Source organism: Excalfactoria chinensis, chromosome 4, assembly GCF_039878825.1.
Source record: "Excalfactoria chinensis isolate bCotChi1 chromosome 4, bCotChi1.hap2, whole genome shotgun sequence".
Classification (NCBI taxonomy): Eukaryota; Metazoa; Chordata; class Aves; order Galliformes; family Phasianidae; genus Excalfactoria; species Excalfactoria chinensis.
Window position 1 is genome coordinate 69,817,563 of NC_092828.1, and position 18,722 is coordinate 69,836,284.

At 45.8% G+C, this 18,722-nt stretch overlaps 2 protein-coding genes across 2 annotated transcripts; one reads left to right on the top strand and one right to left on the bottom strand.

Annotated features, from left to right (window-relative positions):
- Positions 1–342: 342 nt before the first annotated feature.
- PGRMC1 (progesterone receptor membrane component 1) lies at positions 343–5,411 on the top strand. The gene is made up of 3 exons (XM_072336412.1): positions 343–709; positions 1,918–2,073; positions 3,488–5,411. Exons 1-3 carry the CDS (start codon positions 388–390, stop codon positions 3,586–3,588), a joined length of 579 nt encoding a protein of 192 aa, XP_072192513.1. The 5' UTR covers positions 343–387; the 3' UTR covers positions 3,589–5,411.
- Positions 5,412–5,557: 146 nt separating this feature from the next.
- LOC140251647 (A-kinase anchor protein 17B-like) lies at positions 5,558–17,713 on the bottom strand. The gene is made up of 3 exons (XM_072335654.1): positions 17,335–17,713; positions 9,512–11,015; positions 5,558–8,935 (listed from the first exon to the last, which is right to left on the bottom strand). Exons 2-3 carry the CDS (start codon positions 10,893–10,895, stop codon positions 8,799–8,801), a joined length of 1,521 nt encoding a protein of 506 aa, XP_072191755.1. The 5' UTR covers positions 10,896–11,015; positions 17,335–17,713; the 3' UTR covers positions 5,558–8,798.
- Between the last annotated feature and the right edge of the window lie 1,009 nt (positions 17,714–18,722).

Consider the following 18,722-nt stretch of genomic DNA (forward strand, 5'->3'; position numbering starts at 1 on the left):
GAACAAAAGGCAGCACCCACCAATGGAGACCAACTCCAAGACATTCTAGACCCATCTGGACGCCCACCTGTTTGACCTGCAGCAGGAACCCGCTTTAGCAGGGGTTGGACTCAATGTATCTCTAGAGGTCCCTTCCGACCACTGCCACTCTGTGTGACCAACAGCCCTGCTGGCTCACAGAGCTATGGCTCCTTCTGACAGTGAGAACTGACTCTTCCCTCACTTCAGCCCTCCGCACGATGGCGGCGGTCTCCTTACCCGTGCCATGGCCGCGCTCACAGCGCCCCCTGCCGGCAGGACCGCCGCCGCCGCCGCCCGCCCCTCGGCCGCCTCCCGCCCCGCCCCGCCCCGCCCCGCAGCTCGCCGTGCCGGAGCGCAGCCGAGCCGATGGCCGCCGAGGAGCCGGTGATGGCGGGCGAGGAGGCGGCGGCGACCGAGGGGGGCGGCCTGCTGCTGGAGATCGTGGGTTCGCCTCTCAACCTCAGCCTGCTGGGCCTCTGCCTCTTCCTGCTCTACCAGATCCTGCGGGGCGAGCGGCCCGCGGCGCAGCCGGGCGAGGCGGGTCCGCCGCCGCTGCCCAAGATGAAGCGCCGCGACTTCACGCTGGAGCAGCTGCGGCCCTACGACGGCGTGCGCGACCCGCGCATCCTCATGGCCGTCAACGGGAAGGTGTTCGACGTGACCCGCGCCAGCAAGTTCTACGGGCCGGGTGAGGGGCGGGGGCTTTGCTCGGACAGCTCGTAACGCGCGGCCTCCGGGGAACCTCCGCCGCCGCCTCGTTCCGAGCCGTGCCGGCCCCGCAATGCCGGGGCGGACCTGCCATCCCCGGCGCTTGTTGGGCGCTGCTTTATTGCATAATGTTTGTCTTAAAGGAATACGCAGCGAATTGGGTTGAGCTATCTCTGTCAGAGTGCACAGATTGCACGATGCGGGCAGGGTTCTTCGCTTCTAGCAGAGGTCTGAGAGAGAAACCGCACCGTTCGGCCGGGTGTCGGCTCACCCAGCTAGCGGGGTTACATCCGCGCTGCTGTGTGTGTGCCAGCTAAAAGCCACACGGTTTAATGACCGTGCTTTAGACGTTCCCTTTCTGAACGGTGTGAAATATGAGTGGCTCATCACAGGGTGCGGCCAGCTGGTTTTCTTTGCTAAGGAAAGGTACTATTCTTTGCTAAGGAAAGGTACTATTCTTTGCTAAGGAAAGGTACTATTATTCTTGATGAACGTAGGGAAAAGCGCGCTCTGAGAGGCGTGGAAGATGGCAGGCAGTGTGTGGTAACCAGAGTTCACAGGGCGCTCCTTTAATCTGCCTTAAGAACTCTCAGTGTCCAGTTGCAACATGTTTGTCATGCAAGCAAGTTAATCAGTAATGGCGTGTAGCAACAGCCTGTCTTGATAAGGAATCTCTGATACGCTGTGAACTGCTTTGGTCATTTGAGTTCATCTTGTGTTTTGAAAGCTTTAACAGATATCTCTTTCAATGTCCATGGACCTATGACAGTCCAGCATCTGCAGCACGTTTTCAGTCAAGTTTTTGTCCTTCCAGCTCTTGAAGTCTACAGCATCTCATAGAAACACTCTCATAGAAACACTCCATTTCACCTCAGACTTGCAAACCCACCCTTTGTTCCACGTTGTGAGGACGTCCTTCCCACGCCGTGTGCTTACTCCCTCCCTGTTGGTGTACTCCACACACCATTGCCTGCTGAAGTTCCAACAGACTCCTTATATTTCTCTGCATTGCTTTATTTCTTGTGCTCTTCTTCCATTTCTCTTTATTAGCAAGTAGAATAAAGGCTGAAAACACACTCAGAACAGGGCAGGAACTCATCATCTGTTTCACTTGGGGACTGTGATCCTTGAGGATCACGCAGCATCAGTTACTGCTGTAATCATAACGCTTGTGTTTTTATTTTGAAGATGGCCCGTATGGGATTTTTGCTGGGAGAGATGCATCCCGAGGTCTGGCCACTTTCTGCCTGGATAAGGAGGCTCTGAGGGATGACTACGATGACCTCTCTGATCTCAACGCTACACAGCAAGAGACCTTGAGGGACTGGGAGTCACAATTCACTTGTAAGTAATTATAAACCCATTTAGAAATGAGTAGCTAACCAGCGTGTAATCAGGGAAGCAGCAGTTAAAGGGCTGTTAGCAATTTGAAGCACCAGTGTGGAAGCTTACTTTGAGTTAATACCAGCCCTTCTGAGCTCTTGATACAGCTTTTAACCCTAAGTAAATTATCCTACATGACTTCATTAGTTTAGTGGCAAACTGTCCAGCTAACTTTCTTTGCAGAGGATGATCAGGTAAATGCTGTCTCTGGCCATTACCTTTCCAGTGACAGTCAGAGCAGCAAAGGGAAAGGCAACTTGCACACTTGGTATATTGTAAAATTAACAGAAGGAAGTCATTATCATAGTTGCCCTGTTTCTCTGTGCTTCGCTAGCTGTAGTTCTTAAGATGCAGCTCCAACTGCATAGTGCCACGTATTCCAACTTGCTACTCAAAAAGAACTTCCAGCCAGAGTTTTAAGGAGATTATCATGTTGACCTTGTACTCTGCTGGCACGGACTTTTCTTCATGTAACGCCACTTGGTCTCAGCCTTGACCTGGCACACCCCTACTATTTTGGCCCTGTCTTAATCAAGTCTGTTAAAGGTTGCTTTGCGATGCCAACAGCTGTGTTCCGGAAAACAGAACTGTGCTACCAAATTTCTAGCCTAACCTAGTGTTCAGATCTACCGTTTCAAGGGTCAAACAGTAGGATTGTCAGTAAACTGTGCTTTGTTTACTGTGCTTCTAGTAAACGGGACAATCAGTTCCTTTAAATTCCTGTTAATTCTAATAACAATGCCAGTATGAAATACCTATAATTAGAGGTACCTTCTGCTTTGAAACTGACAGCTGGGCATCAGCATTCTTAGTTCTTACGTATTTTTTTACCTGTTCAAATAAAGGCACAAAGCAGAAGCTTTAGCTGCATTATCAATTAGTAGGTCCGTCTTTATCTCCAGCAGAAAGGATCTCTTTGCAGTCCTGCTGGGCACAGTTAGCATACATCACAAGAAGCTTAAGTTACCTGTATGTATATATTTGTGTAACTAACATATTCTGACACCACCATTAGTTCAAAAACTAGCTTTGGTGTGGTGAGAGAAATACTCCAATCTGTGATTCTGCTTCTCTAGCTGGATGTTCTCTCATTTTACACGTCTACATTCATCCATCTTCTGGCTTGGCCAACAGAACAGCTTTATCTCATAAACTTTGCATATTTATTACGCTTGTTAGAACACTAACAGTACTTCAGGTGCTTTATTTTGGTTTCTTCCTTTTACTTCTCTCCACTGTTTGCAACACGGAGTTCAGATGTGTTTCTTTGCAATTAGGCACATTTTGCTAATTTAGGAAACCAATACGAGATCCAAAAAGTACATTTTCAGGGCAGAATAATGACTTCTTGTTTTTACTTGTTTCCGACTTCCAGTCAAGTATCACCACGTTGGTAAGCTGCTGAAGGACGGGGAGGAACCCACTGTATACTCTGATGAAGAAGAAAAAGATGCCCAGGATGCAAAGAAAGAGTAGGATGCAGTGAGGAACAGTCTGTTTTTGTATCTTAAAGGATCGTTTGTAACATTCCACTTCTGTTTCACAAGTTGCAGCAGCAACAAGGCTTACAAAAGGTCCAGACTTACAGCGAATCATGTTTCTCCTAAGCTTCCTCTTCAAATTCAGCAGTAAACTAGTACAGGTCTAATATCTGTCTTCCTCTGAAAGTGCATAATAGGAAGTATGCACCAAAAATGGCTGTGCAAAAGTAAACTGCGACTTTGGCAATAAAGGACTATTACTCTTTTTATTCTATCACTATTAGGGTTGAAATGCAGACCTTTTCACTAACAACCTAACACTGTAGACACAAGCATGAGAGTAAGTCACGAATATAACACAGATTGCACTGAATTTGGTTAGTGTTGGCTTCTGCAGGATCTGGGCCTTGCACTGCAGTCCCTTTAGAAAAGGGACAATATTTGTCCACGAAGCATCATACTCATTTGTGGTGCAAGATAATTCAACATTATGTCAAATAATTTGGCTTTTTGGAGCTAAACAGGGGCTTACAGATGAACCAATAACTGCTTTAAAAAAAGCCAAGAGGTTTTTGAGAAGTTAAATCACTTTTAGATGCTTAGAAAATAAATAAGGACTGAAGAATACTTGATGTATTCGGTCACACAGCTGCGTTAACATTCTCTGTTTACTTCTGAAGCACCTCTAAAGTGTTACGTAGATACTGACTGTAACTGAACATCCTTAAAACTAGGTTCGCTGTGAAGCACGACTTGGTGGGACTATCATTATTCACTTCTCTTTGTAGAAAAACTCTTCAAAGAATTTTAACAAAATGAAACCAGGAAAAGCAGCTGGTGATGATTTTTAGGCCTAAAGGAAGACTTGCTGGTGCATATGATTAACAAGTGCTCTTGTACAGGCAGTTTTAACTAGCAGAAAAACATTCATGGTCAAGGTAACTTCAGGGAGTTCCCTGGACAAAATAAATAATGGTGTGAGGCATTTCCTTGTCAAGGCTTTTGTTGCTCTGGAATGTTGCTGCTAAAAGAAATGGCAGAATCTCACGTACAACCAGCAATAGACCTGGCCATTGAATTGCTTTTATCTTGTTTGTTCTCTTAATCTGTTCATAATTACTGGGTTTGTTCCATCCATGTCATCCAGACTCCTACCAAAGGGGGCCAAATACATGGATTTGACCAGGGAAAAATGTGAATGTGCTCACATCCAAATACGTCTTTAAAATCTACCTGAAATTTCAAGGAGGAACTGATGATTTGCTGATCTCTTATAAATGTGCTGCCTTGTCCAGGTGGTTCTGCTTGGGTTCCAGGGGATATAGTGCCCATTAGTTAGATTTTCTGGTTTGACTCTTCTGATGACTTGTTTCCAATTGGCCACGTGACCAAAATGGTGAGCACAGTCCTGAGTGGGAAGGCACAATGTAGGCAAAATGGTTCAAAAGTGGAGTGTATTGCCCAGCAGGAGCTTTCATAAACAAGCTGTCACTACACGTTAAAGTGCCTGAGACATTCTGCAGTGAGAACCAATGACTTTCCGTCGGTCATAACACTGCTGTGGGGTTTTTCCCTGTCAGTTACACTGGGCCTTCAAATGAGCAGTGCAGTTGTTTGAGCCAGATTGCTTGTATAGTGTTACTGTGTGAACTACCTAATGAAGGTCTAGAGACAAATAAAAGTCTTGTCGTGACCTTTGTGTTGCTGTTTTATTTTTAGAGACATTTGTACTTTCTGCAAACTTCTTCTAATGGTTTACCTCAAATCAGAAACGTGCTTTTATCTGTTTAAGGCAGAAAATAAAAGCCTTGCATAATGGCGGTGTTTGTTTTTATTTACTGCAATTGAAATCAATGGTTAATTGTATGAAAAAAGCCCAAGTAACTGCTGGCACTGGGCAAAAGCTGCTCTGGAAGACCACATTGTAGTGAAGTTAGGCTGAGGTGCTGGAGAAAATGGATGTCTTCTCATGTTTTCTGCTGTTCATTGCAACTTGATCCCTTCGGCAATGACTGGCTGCAATGACTAAACAAAAAGAACCACACCAGGTAGCCAAACAGTTTGTATATTAACCAAAGGAGAGCAGGGTGAAAAGCTAAGTGCAGAGTGCTGTCATCAGTCTCCTTTGTGAAGTGTTGAAATACCAGTTATTCACGTGTCATGACAGCATACTTAATTATCTTACTTAATTATCTCTGCTCGCTCTTACCTCAAGTTGTACGTACGTACAAATGTTTTTGCTGGGAGTTGCATGGTTTTACAAAAGGTGAAGTAAATGGGGAGGCATTCCTACGTACTGCGTTCAAGCTCCAGATTACAAAGAAAAGGCCATATACTACATATGTATTATTATTAAATGCCAAGCAGGTGGACTGATACAGTAATAGGCTTCATGTATTTCTGCTTCAGAAACGATCTGTGGGATCGTGGCTTTGGCGTTCAGCATGAAGTACAACTGTCCACACAGATCAGATAACAAAGCTCCAGATCAGGCAGCTTTGCTTTATCAGTTCCTATCAATGGAGGTGAACACAAGAAGCAACAACAGAACTGGTGTATTTCTTTGTTTATACTGACAAGGGGAAATTCTGTGATCTTTTATATGCAACTATTGCACAGAGAAAAAAAAACTACCCTGTTGGTGCAACTGAAACATTTCGCATGGTTGACAAATACATTAGCAGATCTTTATTGTAACTGTATAAAACACTAAAAAAGGAAATTTCAAAGAGGCATGAATGTTCTCCACAATAGAAAATACTTCTGTTCGAGAAAACAAGGCGCTCTGGAGGGTGGATGTTTCCTAGATAAAAGCAAAATATTCTGAGTAGTCATTCATGATTCTCAATGGGCACTCAGCATCTCAACACGTGAGCAGAGGCAACTGGTAGAACTCAGCAGAGTGTGGCTCAGAAACCGGTATGAACCACCAGTACTGAACACTGGGAGAAAACCAATCTGCCACAAACAGCCACAACTTAAAAAAACCATTGTTTATTAGAGCAGAAGTTACAAATGTGGGTAATACGCTATAGAAGGAAGGCAACGTCATCACATTTACATAGTGACACATAATCAATTGAGCATACTAAAATGAAAGTTGAAATAATTAGTGTCTTGTATGTAGAACTGGTCCTGTCTGTCTTGCTATGGGACTTTGGCTCATAACAACTGTGACTGTCTTCTAAATACAGCCATCTGAGTAAATATGGATATAACTCAAGCTCCCAGACTCAGTTTTTACAGTTTTACTACCATGCAGCAGAAATTAAACAACATTTAACAGTTCTTGTAGAAATGTTATGTAAGCTTAACTATACTAAATAGATATCTCACTGCATGTGCCTTCAAAAAGACAGCTTATCGAAATCTCCTGAACATATCACGTTCTTGCCTCTAAATTGGAGGGATACGGATTTGAAGGGTAGACTAGTAAGAATAAGGAACTCGATGGATGGTCACAGCCAGAGGGTTGTGGTTAGTGGCTCCCATGTCCACGTGCAGACCAGTGACAAGCGGTGTTCCCCAGGAGCCCATCTTGGAACCTGTGTTCCTCAACATTTTAATCAATGACATAGAGATCAATGCACCCTCAGCAAGTCTGCTGATGACACCAAGCTGAACAGTGCAAGGTGACATACTAGAGGGAAGGGATGCCATCCAGACAGATCTGGACAGGCTTGAAAAGTGGATCCATGAAAACCTAACCATGTTCAACAAGGTCCAGTGCAAGGTGCTGAACTTGCATTGGGGCAATCTCAGATATGCGCACGGAGTGGGAGAAGAACTCCTTGGGAGCAGCCCTGCAGAGAAGGACCTGGGGGTCCTGGTGGGTGAAAAACTAGGTGTGAGCCAGCAGCGTGTGCTCACAGCCCAGAAGGCCAACAGCGTCCTGGACAACAGCATCAGCAGAGGGGTGGCAGTGGGCTGAGAGGGGACTGTCTCCTGCTCTGCCCTTGTGAGACCCTATCAGAAGTACTGTGTCCAGGCCTGGGGCCCACAGCACAAGAAGGATGTCGGGCTGTTGGAGCGGGTCCAGAGGAGGCCATGAAGATGCTCAGAGGGCTGGAGCACCTCTCTTCTAAAGAAGGACTGAGAGAGCTGGGATTGTTCAGCCTGGAAAAAAGAGGGCTCTGGGAAGACGGCACTGTGGCCTTCCAGAACTTGAAGGGAGTTTATAAGCAGGAGGGGGACTGTTTACATGGTCTGGTAGTGACTGTGTAAGGAGGCAAGGGAAAATGGTTTCAAACTGAAGGAGGGGACACATATTAGATATTAGGCAAGAATTCTTTATGCAGAAGGCAGTGAGGCCCTGGCACTGCTGCCCAGAGCTATGTGCACACATCCCTAGAGGCAGCCAAGGCTGGGCTGGGGGGGACCTATACAGGCAGAGCTGGGGGTGCAGCCAGCCCATGGCATGGCTTGGGCTGTGGGGGCTTTAAGGTCCCTTCCAACCCAAGCCATGCTGTGACTCTACGATTCTATTTTCAACCTGCATAAGTATGAGCTGTCACCATCCTGACAAACATTGCCCTTTAACTGCCCAACATTCAGAGCTGCGCTTAGAAAATCAGATTCTCAGAAGCGCTACATCCAGCAGTTATTGTGAAATCCTTCCTTCCAAAGAACAGCAGGTTTTCAGAAACACTTTCAGAACTGTGAAGAGTAAACAAGTGTTTTTCCACCATGAACTTTACAGTATATATGTTTTTTTCTTATTTAGAAAGCTATTATTCTCCACTACTATGTATAAATGTCCCCCACAGCTTCCAATTCCATCATTTGAACAATCTGATTGAGAAGGCACTTCATATCCTTGCTCTATGATTTGTATATTTATGTGCTTCTTGTTGTTTCTGTGTTTTTTTTTCCAGGGACTTGATATTACTACATACCGTATCTGTTAATGTAGGGAATTGAGTAAGTGTCAATCAGAGTCTATCTCTGAGATCTTAATCCATGAATCTTCAAATTCTTAGCAACTGGTCCATGAAACCTTGTCTGGCCCTGGAGAAAATTTTGGTCCTTGCATCCAAAAGGTAAATAAAGTCTCTGTTTCTGTGCTTGCTACACCAGTTAGATAATTCTAACTTAAGGAATTATCTAAGGAAAAAAGCCCAAGTATTTCCAATACCTTTTACTGGCTAAAGGGCTTTCTTCTTCCACCTCTACATAGGAGCTTAAAAGCTATTATATAGTAGCTGTTCAGCATCCTCTTCTGGGCTCTGCTCCACAGAAAGTATCTGTGCAGGGGTTTGTCTGAATTAGCTCAAGAGGAAAGAGAGGGCATCCTCTTTCATCTGCATCCATCTCTCTTCTCAATATTAATTTCCTCTCATCTCCTGTAGATAAGTAGATGAGAAAGTTACTTGAAATTAGTTTGTGAAGGGGGAGGGAGGGGAAGATATGGGGAGGTGGCTGTTAGGCAGCTGCCAGCAAACTCGAAAGCATAGTACATTGAGAAAAGGCTGTGAATAACAACATTCTGAGATGAAGCACTGCGTACGGAAATCAGGTGATCACCTAAACTGAAACCCGCTAACTTGAGATAGTAACCTCCCACACAGATGTACTATGCATTGAGCCGCCTTACAACTCTGTGGTTGTTCTAGAGCGTGTTGAGTCATTAGCATGCATGCTGTTATGAACAGAGTAACCACCTATCTACCAATATTTTACCCAATTAAGAGACAAATACTACTTTCCAGCTGCAGCTGCTCAAAGTGTTTCTGAGCCGAACTGACAAAACCTGTAGCTGCAGTGCAATCACAGTCTTTTGGTACCACTTTCACACCGCGTTAAGCTTTTAAAAACACTTACCGTCCATCGCTGTAAGAAGTGTGGCAACTAATCTAACCCACCACAGAACTGTGACTATCAATTGCATTCACCTCAGCTCTGATTTACCTCTCTCTCACCTGTGCGCCGGAGGGTCTCCTGAAGTGGAAAGCAATCAGAAGTGGTGATGCCTGGTGCTGCCGCGCCTGCGTGAAGTGTCTTGAATTTAACTTTGTTGTGGAAGGCTTTATTACATTTTCTTTGTATCTTTCTGAGTGACTCCAGCTGTATGCAACTCTCGGTCTCTGAAAAGCCACATTCATCAGACAAAAAGTCAGAAGAATTTTTCCTCTTTTTCTTCATTTTGTGAGTATTTTTCTCCTCTTCCCCGAAATGTCTCTCACTTTTCTGTCCTTCATGTCTTAATTTACTGCTAGACCTCTTGCATGACTTTTCAAGGTTATGATCACACTGCCTAGCCAAGCCCTCATGGGCAGAATTGGAACAGAAGTTACATTTGCTGCTTTCCTTTGTTTGACCTTCCAGAGTTACATTCTTGAAATAAACCAGTAATTTTCTCTCTTTCTCTCCTGAAGGCAAGCGCCCTTTATTACAATTGCTGTAGATTTGCTCACTCCTTTCTGTACTCTTCATTGCACCGCTGCGTGCCTCACTGAAGTACTTGGAATCACTGATCTCTTCCAACAAGTCCTTTAATTTGTGAGCAGATCTACAAGTTCTGTACGGTTTGGTAACATCATTTCTACCGTCTTCTCGTTCAAATTCCTCATCTCGAGCAGCAGCAGTGCAATCCAAAGAATGATTTTGTTCAGCATGCAATAAGTAATCAACAGAGAGCATGTCATTCCTCTGTATGTGCAACTTTTTTGCAAGCCTATCTGCATAGGTCTTATTTTTCCACACTGTGTCTGTTGACTCAAATTCCCCAGCAGTGATGACCAGTCTACAGTTATCATCGCTAGTGCAATTTCTATCACTGAGATTTTGTACAAGACTTACTTCTCTGAAATGCCGACCCTGCTTGTTACACAAGCTGATGTGAAAGCCACTATCATCATCGCACACCACTCTCTTCAACCAGGAATTGTTTGCAGAGTTTCTTGTCTCTAGGGAAACACGTTCATAGCTTGGTGTCTGATAGTAGTTTAATAAATAATGAATGAATTCATCAGTCTCATAAACCTTTTGCTTTCTGTAACCATCTTCAGAACCCGTCTGTGTGTGAACCACGTTCAGTGTTTGGTAGTCCCTTCCCTCTAGAGATTCAATGACCTTGCAGTCTTGAGTCACTGTAATCAGTAGAGATCCACAGCCAAAGGAGTTGTACGCATCTCTGCCCGTCAATCTGCCAAAACTCAAAGCTGCAGCCGGGTCATTTAAAATTGTCTTGACTATAGGAGAAGTAGATGCACGGAAGGCAGTCAAATCCTCACTACACAACCTGCTACTTTTTTGGGTTAACTGACACTTAAGCTCTTCCTTATGTTCCAAATCTTTGTGCATAAGATAACAGGAGTTAATCTGTTTCTGATGTATGGCTTTTAATGCTGTTCCAGAAAAGGAATCATCCTTCCTTATGCCCACTGAAGGATCCACTTTCTGACTTGCCAACTGCACAAAATCCTTCAAATAAAAATTGGGAAAATGGTTATGTACATTTATTGAGCGTAGAGAACTACAAAGACTGCAAGTTGCAAACTCATAAATATGCACTTCTACATTCAGAAGAATTACAAAGGAGACAAATTTAGCTTAATTCAGAGCTTGATCACACAATCTCACTACTCCTAGGCCAGAACTAAAGACACTTCTTTGTCTCAGAACAGGGCATTCTCACGTAACTAAGACAGTTGTCCTTTCAACTAATTCATCTACCTCACTACAATTGCTTCTGAAAACATTCATTTGATTACTGCATCACAACCCGTGTTGTTCGCAGTAGAAAAATTACTAGATTTTGTAGATAAGAATATTTTATTTAGACTAATTATTTTACTATGCATAGTTTTAATGGGTCCAAGTACAACCAATTTAATGCTTTTCATGCGATGAAACCAAGAAAATAAACATTTATTTAACTCATCAAATCCATATGAGGGCTGCTCCAAAAGTAATGCCTCCTGTGTTGTTCTGCTGGCCCACAACATCAGAGGAGGTGAACACTGATGGAGACCAAACAGTGGATGTCAGGACAGTGACAGCTGAGGTGTGTTTCAGCAGTGGTGGCAGCAAAGGAAAGACAAGCCACATTCTGGATGGCCATGCACAGCTGTCACACCATGAAATAAACAATGTCTCCATCAGCTCATCTGCGTGAATCACTATGTTGAAAAATAGCGATTTGCAGCTGAAAATTTGCTCCATAAAATAGTGTTACTGTGCTCTTTCTGTCTATTGTAGCTTCCATGGACATAAATGGGAGACATTACTTTCTGAGCAGCCTACATAATTAATGCCAAAATCGGGTGTTATGGAGCCCTAAAGTTCACACAGAATGGCAAAGGCAGCCTCTAACTTTAACTCTCAGTGAATGGTGGACCTTTACAAATCCTAAACATTAAGGACTGGTGAAAAATAGAATTGTTAAAGGGTTTTTTTAATGTAGCAAATAATGAAGACAATGTCATGTTAGTACCCCTCAGATTCCAGACTTTTTCACACCAAAGTACTAAAGTAAGCCTCCAAACATGAGTTTCTGTGCAAAACACTCCAATTTGTACCACTCCTCTGCTGACTTTCTCAAGATATTATCTAAATCAATCAAGTAAAACTCATAGCTTAGTGTTGGCACTACACAGAAACTATTAGAAATGAAATCAGCATAATCCATATGAACTTAATTCCTTCACTTGCAGATCTGAGACCAAACATCCTATACATTCCCATCCCTAATTTCTCTGTTTGCAGTGTTGGATCAAGTCTAATAGAGTTGAAGCAGTCCTTCCAGCCCTAACTTGGCATAAAAATGACAAGTATCATTTTCTAACATAGTATAGCTTCAAACAAGTATCAGTGTTTCTGGGTAGAGAAACACACTACCTTTGCTCCAAGGACAGTCACAAGATTTAGACCTCAGGCCTTCTCAGTGTTAAGTCATTCCTAAGACATTCTTTCAAACAGCAATAAGACACCAAATGTCTACCAAATTATTCAAACTTTAACAAATATCCTTCAAATTTTAAAGTATGTTTTAAAGTATTCTTACTTTCACATGGTTTAACAGCACTGTAAGCAGTCTGATAGACTCCACTCTTCTCTGAGCTAGCAGGGATTTCCTTTCTTCCCATTCAGGCACATTCTCTGGCCACTGCTGTTCTTCAGCTGGTACTTTGTGTTGCTTTTGGGGATGCTTTCCATCTCCATCTATCTGCCTCTCCTCTCGTCTTGAGCTTAGCTTTCTTTGTTCTCTCTTGAACTTTTTGTTCATCATCACGTTTTTTTCTGGGTAATTATCAATATGGGACAATTTAGATGACACTTGCTTTACTCTTTGAGTCCTGGGAGCTTGGATGTCAGACTTTGAACTGCTAATAATAAGCAACCTGTCACCAAGAATCCACATTTGACTAATAAGAAATGACAGTTGTTACAATAACATGTTTAAAGAAACATCACATATTGATGGCATGCATCTAACCGATGCACACATTTAGAACGTATCAGTTCTGTATTTACCTCTCCTAATGGTTTGTATTCTAGGCTTTACTTCATACATGCTGCCAAGACACACTCACGTTACCTTTTGTCTCCAAGGACACAATCAGAGACTGAACATATGGATCTAATTCTTACCTTAACAAAGCTCCCCTACGGATTAGCATGAGGGTGACATTAAGAGTTACAAGATCACTTCCATTGTTATAAAAATTCAAGTTGAAGCTGTCATCGCTTATTTGAAACCTTGTCCTGCAGAAAACAGATCTACTAAACAACCGACATGGTATGTTATGGAAAGTCCCAAAGAACTCAAGGAACAAAGTGTTCACACAAGTATTCAAAACTCCTATCTTTAAAGCATTTGGGTAAGAAGATATTCAATTAAAAACAGAAGCATAGCAATGTTTTCAGAGGTCCAACATTTTACATACTGTGTTAGAACCACAAAATCGTTTGAATTGGAAAGGACATTCACAGGCTGTCTGGTCTAACTCATCTGCGACGAACAGGGAAACCTACAGCTCCATCAGGAGATCAGAGCCCCATCCAACCTGACCAAGTTCTATTTGTGCTACAGAACTGCCACAGCATTCTAAAATTCAGGTTGGCTTTTTTGCTTTTGTTTTGATGGTTTTCTTTTCTTTTTTTTTCCTTAGACACAAAGGTGTGTAACATGGTTAATTACCAGTGACAGCGTGGGATGCAATACAAGCGCACTACCCACAGAATCTAAGCTTTTATATACTTCTGTTACTCATACACAAAACTCAAAACCACTGCCCTAATGATAACAACAACAACAACCAAAGAATGTGTAAAAAAGGGTGGAAGGAAAGGCAGAAAAACAGTGCTCATTCCTAGCTTTGGACCTTACAGTCAACTGGGAAGCAGCAAGAAATGCCTGTCACGTTAACTTTACTTCAAACCGTAAAGACACTGATTTGCGATGTTGCAGCACAGAACAATAGAAATAAACATATAAACAACACAACAAAACAACCTCAAGCAGAACCTTAAGCCTCAGTGCAATCTGAGGGCAACAGCTCCCAGATTTCACTCCAGGTCCACAGTATCATAGAATGGGCAAGTCTGAAAGGACCTCAGAATGTCTCTAGTCCAGCCACTGTCTCGTCACACTGACTCCATGTGATGCCTTACCCAGTGTGTTAGGTTGCTTCTCTTTCCCACAGTAACACAAAAACCATAAGGCATTGGTTCAAGTTCTCGGGATTCCTGCTTCCTCAAAGCCTGGGTTTTCACAGCTGACACTCCCTTCTCGTCCCTTGGTATGAAATAGTGTAACACATCAGAAGAAACAGCTGATGGACATTCTCTAAGAGTACAACCTCACCTTTCAACCCTCGGCTTTTTTTTTTCCCTCCCCCCCCTTTTTTTTTCTTTCCTTTTTTCTTTTTTTCCAACTGTGCTCCTGTTCTTGCAGCTTTAGTCTTTCCAGGCTTCTCTTTATGAATCCTTCCCTTAAGTGTCTGGTTGTATCAGAAGTCACCTGTCACAGAAGAAACAGAAGCAGACTTACTAGTCCAGTTTGCCATCAGTACAAACACTGACAACCTACCACGCAAAGGAGACATACTTGGTAACTACTAAATACTGCTGCACGTGAGAATTACCTTCTCTACTCTGGAAATACCAGAATGCCTTCTGAAGTTAACGCCATAAGACGTCAGCCAAGCTCAAACATGTAACCCAAAATGTCCCCTGCTGTGACACCAGGGGTTCACAAGCTGACAACATACCTTAGGCCAAACCTTTTGGAGACTCAAAGTTCAGTACGTTCAGTTCTGACAAAATTACTTCATTTACTCTCCGAGCAACATCTTTTGGATCAAATGCTTGTTTACACAGTAGGAAAGTATGAGCCCTACTGATGTGCACTGCATCTGATCAGCTTCACATGCACAAATGTGAGCACATTAAAAGAAAACGTTCAAGCAAACGGCATCAAAGTGTATCTATTCTAGCAAAGTCAGTGATGTGAGGTATTATTTCCAGCACAAAGTTTGGAGTTAAAGTTTTCTGCTGGAAAAAGACACTGAAACAGGCCAAACTCTGATAAGCCATTATGGACATCAGTTACTGGGCTGCTGAAATGAAGCCTGCAGACCACAAACTCTCCTATAATGCCACCCTAAGCATAGCACGTAACTAGTACTCAAAGAGTACTCCAAGTACTCAAGCAAAAAGGTATGTTTTTCCCTCCATGTGCTTATGTGCCTCCGAAGTTTATAAAGAGTTTTCAATTGGTTTGCAAAGATCTCTCAGTCCTAGCCCTAAGGCAAAAGAAGAACATCTAGCAAGTCAAAAATGTGTTAAATAGGAGAAATGCATTTCTCGCTGTGTAAGTGTATATGAAGCACATCGTTAGTTACCGAGGTCTTGCTGCTCCTCAGCGTGGCCTTTTGGAATCAGCCCTAACAAAATAACATGCTGTTATCTTTAGGCCTTAATTCTTCCAGGTTCACAAGGAATCAGACATTCAATGTATTTCCTTTCAACCACTCTGCTATGCTCACAACATCAGGAACATCTTTGCCCTTGCACTGTTGTTTATGACGATGACTTCAGACTCAAATGCCCCTTGCTACCTGCACGCCTTTCTTCTGCAATCCTATGTTCTGAAAAACCCAATGTATGCTTGGAAAGGAAAACAAACATTACTTAAATGTATTAAAAGCAACAAAACTAATGACCTGGGACTCTGAGGAACTGAGGCCAACCCTGCTGATGAATTCCTGCAAAACCCAATACATTCCTATCCCTCAGGATCTTAAAAGAATACAGCATCATAGTACAAATTCCAACTGGTTGGGATTGTAATAGACCACCAGTTCACTCCGTTCCACTTCAGCTGTACACAGCAACAAGCACAAACCCTGGCCATCATCCAGTCTCCAACTTAAATAGTACGAATCCCCAGACAGCACACAACACTGATTTGGTCAGTGCCACATACACTGAAACATGGCAGTCCTTTATGCTTACCTGCTATCACCACTGAAATGCACCCCCCAAACTACTGCGATGGAAACCTCAGTTATTGCTAATATATAACCATTACCCGCTCACGACTTCAAAGAAAGCCACAAGGATACATCAGCAACTCTGAAGCTGACTAGGTGTCTATATCATTCATTTCACATTAACTTAACCACCTTTGAACACCCTAAAATGTGTCACTTTAAGTTCATCCTCCAAACAAAACCAGACTTTAGGGAAACATCAACAGCCTGGCAATATTTCATATGAAACACTCTTGGTCTGTATTGAGTGCAACTGTAAGAATGATTTCAGTCGAAGATGGCCCTGAGATGTGCTCAGAGGACTGCTATCCTCAGCAGCTCTTACCAGCCCGTCTCCCAGCCAGCTGCTTGCTCCAGGCCCTGGGCCATCACAACTGTTTTTGGGACCACACCATCAGCTGGGCAAGGGATCTAGCTTGGGGGAAAGAGAAAAGAGTATTTGGCAGGTCACTTTTCAGACAGCTCTTGTTACAGCACTTCTCGAGCAGTCCAGAACCAGAAGGAGACCAGGAGAGCGTGAGGCAGCGGAAATACCTTAGCTCTGCAAAGGTAGCAGAACACAAATCCTACCAGCAAACGGCAATGTGGAAAGAGGATGTGCCGACCTGCAGCGCCAGCAGTTTATCACGCAGGGAAACGCATTTACCAGTCACTTGGTGGAGAGATTGAAACTCGGATGGCTTTTCCATAGGCAGTCAGCTTACCCGTGCTGTAAAGCCGGGACAAGACAAACCCGATCCGCCCCCGCCACGAACGGTAAGGCCGCAGCCCGCCGGGCAGAACACGCTTCACGTCCCAGCGGCCCGGCAGGCACCGCCCTCCCGATCGCCGAGGCCGCCCGCTCCGCACCCACCGCTCACCCGCACCGCGGGGCCGGAGCGGGGCGAGCCCGGCCAGTGCCGCAGCCCTGGAGTGTCGCCCCTTTTGAGCGGAGCGGCCCCCGCCCGTCACCCCGGCCGGCAGGGCGCCCCGACTGCAGGCTCGGGGAACGCGCCCGGCCCCACCGAGCCCCCCCGCAGCGCTGCCCCCGAACGAGAGCGAGCCCAGAATGGAGCCGAAGCTCCTCATCCGCCGAGCCCCGCTGCACCACCCGCCCCGCAGCCGCCCCACGAGACTCCCCGGCACTGCCGGTGCTCCCGAGGGAACGGAGCCGCCGAGCACGGCCCCCCCACGGCGCTGCCCCGCCCCAGCGCTCCCCCGCAGCGCCCCGTACCGGGCGGGCCGTGCCGTGCGGCTCCCCTTACCGCTACGGCCGCCGGCTCCGCACGCTTCCGGGCGCCCTTACCGCCACCACCCCCGGGGCGGAGCGCGGCGCACACCGGGCAGCGACGCGGCTGGGAGGGGGGACCGGCCCCGTCCGTCCGTGCCGTGGCCGCCGCCCTGAGTAGGCAGGAGGCGCGGAGCTGCCCCGCTGCTCTCCCCCCGGTGGGCGCCGCGGGCGGTGTTTGTTGTAGCGGTGTTGTGGCGGTGTTTGTTGTAGCGGCGTTGTAGCGGGGCACTGGGGCGGCGGTGCGGGGCGATCGCCCGGGATTTCCTGTGTGATGCTGGGGAGCGACTCGCAAAATTCGGGGCCGTAGCGGGCCCTGAAAGCCCTGCCTGCCCAGGTCAGCTGAGGGACCGTAGGATCACAGGACGGCTTGGGTTGGAAGGGCCGATAAAGATCATCCGTTCCCGGTTTCCTGCCATGAACAAGTCACCCGCACCAGCCCAGGCTGCCCGGGGCCCACCCAGCCCAGCCTGGATGCTGTACTGCAGCTCGGGCCTCACGAGGGCAGAGCAGATGGAGACGATCCCCTCCCTGCCCACTGCCAGCCCTGTTGGTGCAGCCCAGGTCACTGTTGGCCTCCCGAGCTGTGAGCGCACACTGCTGGCTCGTGTCTGGCTTTACACCCAGCAGGACTTTGCTGAGCACGGTCAGCTTTGCGTGGGACCGCAGTTCAAGCCCGTCCATGTCGGTCTGGATGGCATCCCTTCCTTCCGTGCCACCTCAGCGCTCAGTGCCAGCAGCCGTCGTGCTGAGGGCGCACCGCCCGCACGCTCCGTGTGGCTGCTACAGACGTTGCGCAGCGCCGCTCCGAGCACCGACCCCACACAAACACCACGCGGCCGCACAGCGCTTCCGGCACGAAACCGGAACGGAACCGGAAAGAACAGCGGAAAGGGAGACGGAAAATGAACCGAGAGGGAAACCGGAAGAGGCGGGGCCGGGCCGGACATCCGCTGTAGGGCCACGGGCCCGATGTGCGGAGCGTGCGGCCGATGCTGCTCGGCTCCATGCGGCACCTGCCCCGGGTTACCGGCAGCTGTCCTCCTGCACAGGAAAGGAAGGCACAATTGGAGCTAAAGTGAATTGCACAAGCCTTACGCCTTAGCAGATGAGTTAAAGCTGCTTATCTGCAGAGGAGCAAGTCTTATACAGCTTATTTATACAGCTGAATAACGTGAGAAAGCAGTCAGTTCTACACCAGCAGGCCACACACCAGCATAACCAGTTTGCTTCCCACAGGAGAGGAGGATCCTTGTACCTCAAGGTGTTGAAAAGACCAAACAGCTGACATGGCCAAACCAACCCTGAGCTGCCCAAAGCATGCAATGACCTCTTCTATCTCTGCCAGACCCTACAGAACTTTTG